The sequence below is a fragment of the Calonectris borealis genome, chromosome 5 (genome assembly GCF_964195595.1).
Source record: "Calonectris borealis chromosome 5, bCalBor7.hap1.2, whole genome shotgun sequence".
In the NCBI taxonomy this organism is placed as follows: domain Eukaryota; kingdom Metazoa; phylum Chordata; class Aves; order Procellariiformes; family Procellariidae; genus Calonectris; species Calonectris borealis.
The window spans coordinates 47,742,020-47,756,237 of NC_134316.1; the positions used below are offsets into that span (position 1 = coordinate 47,742,020).

A 14,218-nucleotide genomic window follows, 5' to 3' on the forward strand; every position below is an offset into this window, starting at 1 on the left:
CATCATTATGGTGAGAAACCTGCTTTATAATACACAACTCCCACCCCTGCTTATCGAAAACCTCTACACACAAGGCTACATTTCTCACTTTATCTTGACATACTCTGCATAAAAGTAATAACCTTGCATGAAATAAGAGAGATATAGATTACAAGAGGAATTCTTGTGTGTTACGGTCATACTTTGCTCTGATTGGAAAATCATTTGTCAGCATGAGACTTGAGGAAGCTTTCTCCTAACTGACCCCGCACAAATATCCATTTTACATTTGTGATCGGAATACTTGAGTTACTCTCTTATTTTTGCATTGCAGCCATTTACCACACACTTACTGAAGAAAGAGTCCCTCATACAGGTTCTTAAACACATTAACTCATTGCCTATATTCCTATGACTACGCACACTCGTCACCCCAAAGCAGCTTCCAGCTCTCTAATCTGATCTTTGAGTAGTTTATCCAAACAAAAAAAAACAAGGGGGAAGAGGGGGAAGCTACCCACAATAAATTTGTATACTTGGTAATACAACAAGTAACATAAAGAACATGTTTTCAACAACTTTGAGTTACAAAGAAACCACCCTTATGGCTGAAGCCCATGAAATCAAACTTGCTTCAAGCTGAGGGAATATTCAGATAAAGTAATGGTTACATGTTTTTCTCCTTACTATGATTTTAGACAGCTACTATGGGGATAGGTGGTATTTTGGTCTGACCTGGTAAGCTGTTCTTATGGAAGACTAACAGTTTTTGAAGTACTTATTCCAGAATTAAGCTCTATTGTTCTCAGAAGTTAAATATAAACCTGTAAAATTAATCTGCAAGGCCTTTACCACTTATATCTGTAAAATTTGCACTGCGCACAAGAGAAAACCTTTTTAAAAATTAAAGCTGTGTATAGCATGTATGAAATTCATGTGCAATTGCATTTATTTAGAAGCATGCCTGTGAAGTTTAGGGAAGAAGTTTTCAACTCACTTATTTCACTAGCAACCTGGTCCAGTTTTTCTTTTGACCTACTGATTAAAGCCACCTTCATTCCACGTCTTGCTAACTGCAACAAAACAAAACAGGAGACACAAGAACAATCATAAATCACTTTCACGTTAGTATCCTAATTAAAGGAATTGCATAATTTGTCAAACATCACAACAATATATGACCAGCAAGTTTGAAAAAATTACAATTTTAAATAGAGACATGAAGGGTAAACCAGGACAAATACTTCCATGCTACTTCTTACTTGATTCCTTTCACAACAAATTTATTATCTTCTCAGTCATCCAAAACAGGTGTATAGGCACATTTATAAAACAGAAAACCAGCAGCAGATGTTTTACAGAACTTTTACACCACCTCTGCAAGTCAGAGCAAAGAGGTTATTACCCACAATTAAGTTTAACATGCCAAGTTAAGATATCCATGGCCACTTGAACAACCATGCTGCAAAATTACCCCAGCACTCAATACTTGCTTCCTTCAGCCAGGCTCCACTTTTACTTTGTACTAATCATAGGTATAAAGGTTAATTTACTCGTGCAGTTCTTCTAGGGAAGCTGTGTAACTTAAGCTGTGGCCAGAGCATATCCTGGTCATCAAATCAGCCCTACCGCTGCAGGTTTGTAATGTGAACTCAATTTAAAGCTGTCTGCAGAAAGACAGCTGCATATCTGAATTACTCTGCAATGAAAACAATGTTTGTGACTACTAAAAGTCCCTGTTCCAGTGAAAAGTAAAAACAATACATCCACAGTTCATAGTGACACTGCCCTTCAGACACTTAACACCAACATATAAAAAACAGGTAAGTTCTCATTGCTCCAGTAAAACTCCTTCACTGCCTTAGGAAGCAGATGAGAATGGGTCTTAAAGGAAATCTAAAAAAACCCCCCAAAACCACAGCATAGTATAGCAACAATCTAAAGTGACTTAATCTTAACCTTTCTAGCAGAAGTAGGCAAACCAAGAAAGCTTCTTTCGGAGAGAAGAATGACGAAGTTCGTCAGCGAACTCCATACTTCACTTAGAGATGTGTGAATCTCTAAGCAGAAGAAATCTCACACTAGATATCTCAGGAGCTTAGAGTGAGGTAAACACTTGACCTAAAAGTATCTCAGCCTGTGACACCGAGGACAACTGAAAGTAATCTACTTAGAGTCTGAAATAGCTGTGGTCCCATGGGGCAAAAAAGCCCCAGAGATGTTCCTCAGGGGTGCAAGCTCCAGACCACTGACACGCAGTTTGGTTTCTTCCAGCAGTCATAACCTCTGGGCTTCCAGATTGCTTAAGTGGGTGCCTGAGCTTTACAGAAAAGTATCCAGCACTTGTCTCAAAAGCCGAGGAAGCAAAGCCATGCCAACACACCCAGTTAGTGGAACCTCAGCACGTTTAGAGAACTTCCACCACAAGAGCGAGCTTGAGAGAAACTACTGCCATGTTGATACCAAAGGGACGCACTCTGAGAAGCGCATCTGAAATCTGGAAACGGAAACCCATTTGCAAGAGAAATTCTTTGAGGACAGAGCACATAAAATGGCCAAGAAAAGAGCCTGTAGGTAGGAATGAATACCACTTAAAAGAAGTAATCAAACTCGGAAAAGATACAGTGCTCAACGGCAAGTTCAGTTTGAGTCTGATGAAACCCGATTAGTTTCTGCTGAGCACTCCGAATTCACTGGTAGAGGCCTAGTGAGTTGAAAAGAACTACAATAGTTCAAGAGCAATAATGATCCTCTGAGACCCCAGTAACTAATTACATTTTTATATAAGGAACAAGAAAAACCCAGTTGCTTTGAGGATAACCTGCCATTATACTTGGTCTTTGGACAGTGTCCCCAGGGTCACGAAAAGGCTGAATGAGAAGACCTTAAAACTAATCACAAAAACTCACCCAGAGTAGCAAACATTGGGAAGATGCTCTTGTAGCCTAAGGATTGATGCAAGCAACAGTTGCCATTCTAATGGAGTTGGTGGATGTAGGCATCTGATTTCCTTACATCCCATGTTAGTACTACCACATTGTCCACTTTTGTAGCAAAAGCTGCTGTTAAAGCCCTTTCCCTCCAAGCTGGAAAGGAATGTCATTGACAGCCCACCAAAGCAGAGTTAAAACTCTTGTTAGAGTAGGTATAGCAGGAGGATCTACAAAAAGCAATACTAAGCAGATGTGCGTAGAGTACTGCGAATACTGCAGAGTATGCAACGGGATCACAACCTCTAGTTTATCACTAGCATGCAAATACATCTGAGATTAAATTTAACTCATGATTTGCAAAAGCGAACAGCAGACAGCAAGAGAGGGGCAACAAATAGCGACTCCTGACCATATCCTTTAAAAAAAAAAAAAGGAAAAAGAAAAAAGTGTGCTGCTTTGGAGTCAAAGACTGGGCAAGCATTACCGAAACAAAGAAGAAAACTTGCATTTACTATGGCGCTACCTTTCGTGAAGGGGTGGTCTAGTGATGAAAAGGATATCAGTGCTGAGCGAGGAATAAAGACCTTAATACTGCGAGAGTAAAAAGTGTAAAAACGGCTCTTTGCCTGGAAAAGAAGGAAAATAACCAACAGAGCAGCGTATAACCAGAGAATCCACAAACTTGTAACATTCTTCCATCACTTACTGGTGACCAAGTCAGACTTTCGAAGAGGCGATTCTCAACACACGGTTACATTTCTCACAAACTCCTCCAAGGAGAAGGAAGTAATCTGCATGATCATAACCACAGGCACCAGTGTGCCAGTGGCATTTATAGTAGCCTGACGGGAACACAGTAACCTGATGAGAATTTCTAGTAGAAAGTCAAGCCTTCGCTGGCAATCTCTAGCGTTAATTGAAAGACTGAGAAGTCTTTTCAGGGATTCCACATTTCACCCTGCATTCACACTTGACTTCATCAAGTATTCTTCATCCTCGTAAGCTGTCAAAGGGTCGATATGTGTTTTATCCTAAATAAATAAATAACAATAATACATTTTAAAAAAATAGAAACCTGTTTTATTCTATAGCCCAAGAATGAATATTTGTACCCTTTGAGGTGCTTTTGGGGTGCTCTATGCCTATAGCAACTGCAGCAGAGAAGCTGAAAGAGTCAAGTGTTTCCCAGCAGGATCTCAACTTGTGATCAGCTTTCCTAACAGGGGGTCGTCTACAGGGGTCTGCCAGCAGCACACATTTGTGTCTGAAGGCAGCCTGGTTCTCAAGACACCAGCAGAACATAAAGCAAGCTGTAGTTTCACTCACCCGATAACCTAACATATAGATCCTGAAACTAATCTCCCGTGATATTCAGAGGGTGTCTCCCGCACCAGAGGACCTCCTCCTGATAGTGCTATGCCCTGGGCACAATGACCTCCTTCCACCTGCTCTAGGCAGTTACATTTTTAAATTTAAGTGTTGCATCATTTGCTTAAGTGCCACGACTGGGCTATTTGGCATGTATAAGCTGTCAGCTCTACGCCAGAATCAGGCGCTGCTGGCATCAGGCTTAATTCCCTTTGCAGCCAGCTCCCTCTATCTTGACCCAGTAGGACGAGGTGCTACTTTCTGCAAAGCAGAAAGGAATTTGGGGGCTAGGGGTGCGGGTGGCAGGGCACACAGCAGGTGGAAGGGAAATCTGAAGGGCGAGGACTACCCGTAAAGACGAACACTACTTTCCCCGTGGGCTCTGCAGAACAAAAAATTCCAGAAAAACCCAGCTGCTGGTCTCCTCACACAAAGTCATGCTGGTGTTTCAGAGAACACAAAAATGAGTACAGACAGGTTCACTTTGGTACTGTTGCTGGAGCTGAAAGTTATTTTTGCTATAAATTGTTGTAGTCAGCACTATTTGTCATGATGTTCTCTGGGCTTATAGGCTAAATTGCCCCATATTAACAGGCACTTTCTGTCTTAAGCAATATATTCCAGTACCATATCTGGAGCCCACATATCCATCAAGAGCAAAAGCACAGTAAAAGAGAGAGAGGTAAAACCCAGCTTCAGAGACTTCACGAACTATACAGAATAATTGGAACATACTGCAGGCAGCTAGAAATGCCATTTAGTCAGTGCCTGGAAATACCAAAAGGAAATACCAAGGGCTGACAAAGTTAAAATAATTGTAACAACTAAAAAAAGTTAAAAATAAAAACTGGAGGACAAAGTATGGGCTGAAAATAGAATTCACAAATAAAGGAAACTAACAAAAAGGGATACAACTTTTGGCTGGTCACCTGAGGGAAGCAAGGCAAGAGACCTCTTTCTCCACAGGTATCTATGTTAAGATAAGGTGAGGAGATATGATCTGCTGCTGGACAGAGTTGAGAGAGCATGACATCTTGCCAAGGATCGAGATACACTTCCAAGTGATAAGAATTCTTACCTCTTCTGCATAGGCTTTTCCAATCCCATCAGTAGCTCCTGTGACCACTGAAAAAGACAGACAGATATACATTAGCTGCTTCACAGAAATAACGGCAATGGGTGTTCAGTAGCAGGCCATTGAAGAACTCATTCCAGCCAAGAGACACATCAAAGTTTCCGGAATAAGTGTACAACTTATTACATCTCTTAGGGAACTCGCACTAAAATCTTTCCATATATAAAAAAGGAGAGGAAGAGAAGGAGTTATGAGCCTAGCAGTTATTTTAAGAATCACGTTCAGCACCCCTCCTCACGCCAGTCCTCTGGCCCACCACGCTTCTTCAGAAGCTTTGCAGGCTAAGAGAGGTTTCCAAGTCATTTAACTAAAAAAAGCTCAGTTATGACTATTAAACCAGCTCTCAACTTAGTTTTAAGTACATTGTAAAATAAAAAGTATCTTAAAGCCTGCAAGCATCCAATAAAACAAACATTTTGGGACACAGGCAACAGTCTCTGTTCGAGACTATCCAGTAGATTCCAGATCCCTGTGACCATTGTGCTTGCCAGCAGCAAGTATGAGTGACTGATGCAGCATCAGTTGCAAGCTGGGCTTCTAGAGCTTAAACTTTTTCACCCGTGGGTGACTGGGATCTGTGTCAAGCCTCAAGTCTTTCTAGGATTCTTTTCCACATGCTGAGAAGCTCCGAGTGACTCAACATGCCATTAAGTTTGACAGATTACTCCAGGGCTCTCACCACACCAGTAGCTGATCATCTCAGTCTGCTCGCTCAATAGCAATGCCTCCATCCAGAATCTGCTTCTCCAACTACTTTTTAAGCAAGCACATTCAGCACCACCTCCTTTTTCTCTCGGCTCTTCCTTCTCATCAAACCCAACGACTACACCTCAACATCCTCACCCATTTAGCTCTCCACTCATTCACCTGTCCCTGCTCTCACCCTCCAAGTGGCTACAGAGTATGCCGGATTTTTCTGTTTGTCCTCATCTCAGATCAGAACAGCTTGGTTTGTGCTTCCACTGCTTATCCCTGAAGGTAGGCATGCCCAAATAATTGGGCTTGTTTAACGTTTCAGAAAACTGAGCTGAGAGTTGGTTCAACTCTCAGACCAACCTCTACCTGAGTGAAAACCGCAGCAGGCAGGTGTTGTCCGGCACTGGGATTCAGCAATAACTTCCCTTCAGGGCACCAGAAGGAGACGTGTTTGTGAGTCTCTAAATTGGAGAGACATGGATTTGACAGATGGACCACTCGGTGGATAAGGAACTGGCTGGATGGTCGCACTCAAAGAGTTGCAGTCAACAGCTCTATGTCCAAGTGGAGACCAGTGACGAGTGGCATTCCTCAGGAGTCGGTACTGGGACCAGCGCCATTGAACATCTTTGTCGGCGACATGGACAGCGGGATCGAGTGCACCCTCAGCAAGTTTGCCAATGACACCAAGCTGTGTGGTGCAGTCGACACGCTGGAGGGAAGGGATGCCATCCAGTGGGACCTTGACAGGCGGGTCCATGCGAACCTCATGAAGTTCAACAAGGCCAAGTGCAAGGTCCTGCACATGGGTTGGGGCAATCCCAAGCACAAATACAGGCTGGGCTGAGAACGGATTGAGAGCAGGCCTGAGGAGAAGGATTTGGGGGTGTTGGTTGATGAGAAGCTCAACATGACCCGGCAATGTGCGCTTGCAGCCTAGAAAGCCAACCATACCCCGGGCTGCATCAAAAGAAGCGTGACCAGCAGGTCAAGGAAGGTGATTCTCCCCCTCTACTCCACTCTTGTGAACCCCACCTGCATTCAGCTCTGGGGCCCCCAACATAAGAAGGACATGGACCTGTTGGAGAGGGTCCAGAAGAGGGCCACAAAGACGATCAGAGGGCTGGAGCACCTCTCTTATGAGGAAAGGCTGAGAGAGTTGAGGTTGTTCAGCCTGGAGAAGAGAAGGGTTCGGGGAGACCTTATAGCAGCCTTCCAGTACCTGAAGGGGGCCTACAAGAAAGCTGGAGAGGGACTTTTTACAAGGGCCTGTTGCGATAGGACAAGGAATAATGGCTTTAAACTGAAAGAGGGTAGATTTATATTAGATATAAGGAAGAAATTCTTCACTATGAGGGTGGTGAGGCACTGAAACAGGTTGCCCAGAGAAGCTGTGGATGCCCCATCCCTGGAAGTGTTCAAGGCCAGGTTGGATGAGGCTTTGAGCAACCTGCTCTAGTGGAAGGTGTCCCTGCCCATGGCAGGGGGGTTGGAACGAGATGATCTTTAAGGTCCCTTCCAACCCAAACCATTCTATGATTCTACGATTTGATTAGTCACTGCTTGCAGATCACCCATAACAGTTGGCATGCAAACAGCAGCCAGAATATTTCTGTTTGGGTAATAACAGCTAGAAATGCTGTAACCGTTTCTGTGCCTGCTAGCTATAAATAAGTGGACGCAATAACAAGTGATGAAGCCGCCAGCAAAGGTCCTATCTGAGCTTAAATGGCCAGCCAACAGTGCAATAAGAGGCTAAGAATGAAAGCTCCAGTCATGCCCCTGGCTCGAGCTCGATTTACAGATGACCACAGATGAAGGTACGTACACACACATTTACGCCTTCCCTGGTTTCAAGGTTTATTTGCAAGATGCCATAGCTCCAGTGTGGTAAGGCTATGCAGGACCGTGCCCTTAGCATACTAACACATACTGCACACACTGCATGCTCCGGCTAGTAAATGGAGTTCTGGCTCCTGCACTGTTAGCCCCAGCGAATTTTACTGAGAAAGCCAAGTGTCTGTGTCACACCGTTTTGCCACTTCCTATCCAGCCACGAAATGTGAGTAACAGTTTTGTTACAGAAATAAATCCACATATAGAAAGGTCGAGCGAGGGTCCAAACGACAAAAAAAGCAGACCCTGAGGAAGAAATCAAGAATACATTCCCAGGAGTCCACTTGCCTGCAATCAAACTTGTCCCAGTATTGTTACCCATTTGGCCAGACAGCATTACAGTCCTGCGGGATGGCACCATCCCTTTAGTTCAAGGACTAACAAGCTCCAGTTTCAGCCTTGTTGATCTTGGGTTTCTCATTATGCATTATCACACAACTCATTATTGCTTCAGCAAAACAATGAAACAAGTAAGAGCACCGTGAAAACCTGTAGCAGTACCACTCCTCGTTAGGCTTAGACCATGTCCAACTGCTGCTGTATGACCCAATCTGGAAAACATTCAACTCCAGTGACTCGGTGGAAGGAGTCGTTTCCTTCATTATAGTTAGTGAGGTACCTAAAGAACAGCCATTCCCTGTAACGCCTATAGACAGTTTCTCCTCCTTCCAGCTCAAAATTCATGGACTTAATGGTTTTACTCCCAGACAACAAGCTGAGCATTTTAAAATACTGTTTTCTGACACTGCAAGTTGTTCAGCTTCTAGCAACTACAGCTGAGAGTGCATGCTCTGTAAGGCAGGGACTCCAAAAAGCATCTGTAGCACTTTAAAGGCTTAGGAAAGTGCAAGTACAATTTCAGTCAAGGATATTTACCTCATTTATTGAATCCATTGCTTAGGTAAATTGTAATAGAATTGGCTGGAGCATGAGACTTGAGAAGCTGAAGATCAGGGATTTCTAACAGAAGTACAAGTAACAGAATAGTTCCTCCCTTTTTAGGCCCTACTTCAAATTAAAATAACCTGTAGTCCAGAGGTTGAAGTACCCTCCAGAACAGAACTTGGGAAATTTAAACAAATCTGATATAACTGATGAAAAACATTACAAAATCCCACCAGGGAAAAAAAAGTGCTTGAGCCATCACCTACATAAACAGGCACCTAGCTGATACACATTATTGTTTTGCTTCTGCTGCAGGTAAAGGCATAAGCATCAGAATAAAGTACGCAGGTAGTTTTTCTTAGCAGTAAGGGAAATCCTCTTCTCACAAGAAGGCACTAATCATTTTATTAGTGGCTCCACTTTGAGAAGCATAACTTTGTCTCCTGCTCCCTGCTCCCACACCATCTTGAAGAACAAACATGGTACAAGGACTGTTTTCCAATGTATAACCTAAAAACCACCTTTTTTCAGGCCGCACTTCTCTTCCTAAGGCCCTTCAAGGGAAGCCGCCTGGCTCAGCTCGCACCCATCCTAAGCAAATGGATTTCCCATCAACGGCTGCACTGGTGCAGTGGCCGTCGAGGTTGGCACTGGAAGACTGCGATGGGAAACATGCTCTAATGCAGACCTGCCCTGCTGCTGACCAGTAGCCCCCAGTTCAGCCAGGGAGCTGCGGGTACTGCCCATTTATGGGATCCTAGTGAGCAGTTTGGTGGGTTAGAAAGGCTGCCCAGACAGATACCTGCAGAACAGAGAGCAATACTTAGACCCTACGCTGGAAAAGCAAGGAAAAGAGGTGGGGTAGAGGCAATTGATTGGACCAACGTCACAGAAGTCAAGATTCAGGATTGGATTTTGGATTACCTAAAGTGTATATGCTATGGGGAAGGGGAGAGCGATAAAAAAGAGGCGTTAGTAAGACTTGTGCATTAGCAAGGCACTTATGGTTTTCATATTGATCACGTTTAGCTCTAGTTTCCACTCCGGAGCCAAGAGTTGCAGTTTTAACCACTCCAAAGCTGTGCCAGTTTATCTAAATTTTTACTATCACCTTGATGTGCCAAAGCTAGTTTAACTCCAAGTGTGGATTAAGCTTTTAAATTCGTTTTTTCTTCCACAGACTGCCTTGCAACTGAAGTTACAAACTGACTGCAGTTGGCAGAGCTTAAAGAAGGCAAAGCAAGTAGGGTAGGAATAAGTTATTGTCTGTACAAGAAAGCTGCACCAGCTCCTAAGTGTGATGATACACATTTACCCAGTAGTCAGACTAACTGTAGTAGCTTCCCACTTCAGCCATCTGCCGTCTCCAGAAGAGAAGCGAGAAGAGTGCCCAGGCAGCTCGCGTGTGAGCCCACCGAATAAAAGTTTGCCTGAATGGAAGCTGGTATTGAAGCACTAGCTGATTTTAGGTAAAAAAGTCAACATCCACCTTCCCCTGACTTTTGGGGCTGTAGAGGAAAAGGGGAAGAAAAATAAGGAAAGGTATCCAGTAACATGACATACTCTGAAAACAGCTCACTCTTAATAAAGTCAATATACGCACGCGCATTGGGCTGGAGATGTTCTACCCCAGAAAGTTACCACTGGCCAGAGTTCAGCAGCTCTGGGCACAAGGTATTTCACAAAATGATTAGACTGCATCCAGAACAGATTCTCATCTCAAGACAAGCTTTTTTGAAACTAGCCTACGATAAGTACAGAGCTGACATGTACAAGACTACAACGTCTTTTCTCAGTTCTGAAAAACCTGCCCAAAGACTCCAGTTCCAAGTCACAGCCTCCACACAGCCTGGCCCTAGCGAGACCAGCACACCGAAAGGAACATCTCTTGCTCTTCTACGTAATGACACTTTCTTGACTGGGTAAGACTGGCATAATCATCGTTATAACGGGTTACAGATGTATGCATGGGTTTTATCCTCTAGTCCCAGCTTTCATTTCAGCTGTGTATGAATAGTCTTATATTCCTGCTGACCCTATACTGTTCAAAATGGTAGACAAGGAGTGGGAAAGCTGGAAAAACACTTAAAATCAGCATTCATGCTAGCCACTAGTGTACACTACGTAAGTATAAGTGACTTTGCACCCACCCACCCAATGCTTTGGATACAGCCTTACTAAAGCGTAAGTGTGCAAAGAGAAACTTCCAATGTAGTATCAAGGTCTCTGAACAAAGAAAGCAGTATGGGGCATCATCTGCTCACACCACTGGAGGAGGTTATGCCATACGTAAGCTGCAGATCTTTCAACTGCCATTGCATATATACAAGTCATCTGCACAAGAACTCGGATCAGCAGTTAATTTTTTAATTACAGTATTATCCTTAACACATCATGCAATCATTTCCATAAATCACCAAAATCTCCAGCTTAGGACAGTATAGCGTCTTTGCCCTAAAGACTGTGCCAGAATTTTCCTTCCTACATGGTGGGGGGAGAGAAGAAAAAAAAAAAAGAAAGAAAAAAAACCCTTTTCAACTCCTGCTTTGAGTTTACTTACACATCTTTGACCTCTTACGATGATCTCTTCAATTTAAGATACAGCTACATAGGAATCCACCACAGGAGGCACGCAGGAACCCACCATAGCCTCTACTACTGGACTAGTTACCAATAGGTGCAACTCACTAATTCTCTAAACCTTAATACCACCTGGCCACTTCACCTCCTAATGGTTCACACGGTGTGTTTCACAGCTTTTGTCACATATACAACAGATATGAGGCAGTTCATAAGCATTGGCATCATCTCCTGTCCAGTACCAAACTCAAGGCAACCCTTGACAAACACAGGGCAAAGTTAAATGAACTCAGCAGTCAGGGAAATGCGTGGGCTTGCACTAAAAGCGAACAGCTTTCCTGTTATTAAAAAAGCCATAGGCCAAGCCTATGAAACACGTTGTGTAACCAGCCAGTGACTTTAGTCTAGAAGATTAATATGGTACATGACTTGAGGGGCTAAAAATGTAGACTCTTCTCCAGAAGGCTTACAGAGGGGTGAGTACACAAATGCTTCCAATAGCACCCGCACCCTTCAGAAATCCCACAGTCCATGGCTAAACACGCACGGGATAAGGTACCACCAACGGCGCAGGGAGCTCACGTCTTCTTTTGCTTATAAGTAACAGCCACTGCCTTCCCAAATAAGAGGTCACCTAGAAAACATCCACCACATCCTAAGAGGTATAGTGGGTAAACATTACCTGCTGTTAAAAAGGGGACTACCATTCTGCAGCCAGGCAAAAGCAGCACCCAGCAGACCAAGGCAGTCTGTTTTGTGAATGAAGTGAATATTCAAGGCCCAGAAAGAACATTTTTATCTGCTTTTTATGCAGTCAGGATATCTTAAAACCAAAGCAAAGAATGGTGCAGTAAAGCATGAGGCATGCATGTAGAAATCATCTCGTCTCACGGCGGGAGCAAGAACCAGCGTTGACACAGGGAGAGGGAGCGACAGCAAGCATAGAAAATTCTACGGCAGTTCTGCAGAGCGATCACGCTGAAACAAGATTATAGATTCGTGACTCCCCAATTCAAGGTTAGACTACAGTGAAGACAAAGCTTAAAGAGATCAAGCCTGCCTTCAGATATAAACACACGTTTTTCACAGCAAAATAAGCTTTTGAGATGCCTAATGGAGATAAAGCATGGCATACTTTTATCCATGTTGCTGCTAGCGAACAGCACCAGGCATACTCCTTGCACTGCTTTGACTACCTGCACAATGAAGCTAACAACTATTATGCATGTTCTCCACTAGCCTCTTCAAACTACAAATTCATTTCAGTTCAGCCATTTTCCTGTTTCCATTAAGAAAAGCGTGAGTTTTTAGGCAATCTTTCAAAGTACTGCAGGTGCACTCATGCATGACATTACCTAGGAAGGAGAACTCAAGCCACTAACACTGTTATTCCCCCTAGAAAGACGTGGGTCCGGCAATTTGGGAATACGTATACTCTTCCTGCCAAAAAATTAAGCTAACAAACAGATCTCAGGGAGGGCAGCTACATTTCTGATCCCCTGAGAGGTATTCAAATTTGTTGTCAAAATGGCCACTGCAGAGCTAGTCTCTCAGCCAAATCCTCCGTTCACACAGAAGAGCCACCCCTGTCCTGCAAGACTGAACCGAGTGAGGGTCTGTCACGACACGGCGCTCAGCTGCAGCAGACATCAACAGACAGAACAAACTAGGAACCCAGCGTGTCTCGTTAAAGCAATACAGTTGAGAGAAACTTCACAGCACAGCTAACCTTAGCATAGGTTTAAAGTACAACACATAAATAACTGAAGACTCGAGATTCTTCTGCTACGAAACACGGAGGCTATATTAAGAATATGACAGCTCCTGGGGAAAACAAAAGCTGGCAAGGGGAGAAAAGACTATCCCTGCTTGGCATCAAGCAGTGCTTCATTTATTACAGATTTATATAAATCACTGGCATTTGACCAATACCAAGCTTCTAGATTATCTCCAGCCAACAAAAGTACTTCAGTCTGTGCTAGTTAAAAATATTCTACTTTTTGTCCTCAGCTTGCTAGGAACGGCTATTTTTAGTAAGAGCCCAATCAACCTTATCAAAATCGAGCATCAAAAATAGACTGGAGAAACACTGGAAGCAAATACTATTTTTAGCTGCTCTGTCTATCCCTGCCGTTACCCACAAATTCTGACTGCACAGACCATGCACGAGTGCTTAGTTATTCTAGGCAGATCCTCGTCGTGACCCTTTTTTTTCCCTGAACACCTGAATGCAGAAAACACTCGATTGATTAAAGATTAATACAGCCGCAAACCGTGACAGCTGCCTTTCGTCTGAGTGCTTTTGGGGAGGGGGAGAATATGGGATGACAGAGAGCTTGCATCAGTATTCCTCTTGGGGATCTATTACATGGAAAGAAAATTGCTATTTCAATTCCCTTTTGTTGCTAAAAATAGCAGCCCCAATTGATTCAAGCAAACAGGGCACCAGCTTAGCAATGCCAAATTTAGAAACCACTGAAGTCCCAAAGAGTGAACGCTAACGCAGTCTAACACATGCCAGCTCATATTTAACAAAGAACAAAGAAGATAAGCATGCCGGCTGCAAGTTAATAAGACAGCAGTAACTCCCTGCATTTTTATTAAATAAAAACAGAAAACTCAGTGCAAAAATAAGACAAACTTCACTTCTATTCTCAATTTAACTTGCTGAAATAGGAAGCCTCATCAGAAAGATCATCTGTACCCGAGCTGAAATCCTAGAAATTCTGGGTGGTTTTTTTTTTTT

General features: G+C 43.3%; 1 protein-coding gene across 1 annotated transcript in view; it reads right to left on the bottom strand.

The window, feature by feature from the left end:
* The window catches only part of HSD17B12 (hydroxysteroid 17-beta dehydrogenase 12), a 92,533-nt gene that overhangs the window by 51,877 nt on the left and 26,438 nt on the right, over window positions 1-14,218 (bottom strand). The window contains exons 2-3 of the mRNA XM_075152358.1: window positions 5,359-5,405; window positions 977-1,052 (exon numbers count right to left, since the gene is read on the bottom strand). Coding sequence (XP_075008459.1) covers window positions 977-1,052; window positions 5,359-5,405 — 123 coding nt within the window. The remainder of the gene's footprint in view (window positions 1-976; window positions 1,053-5,358; window positions 5,406-14,218) is intronic.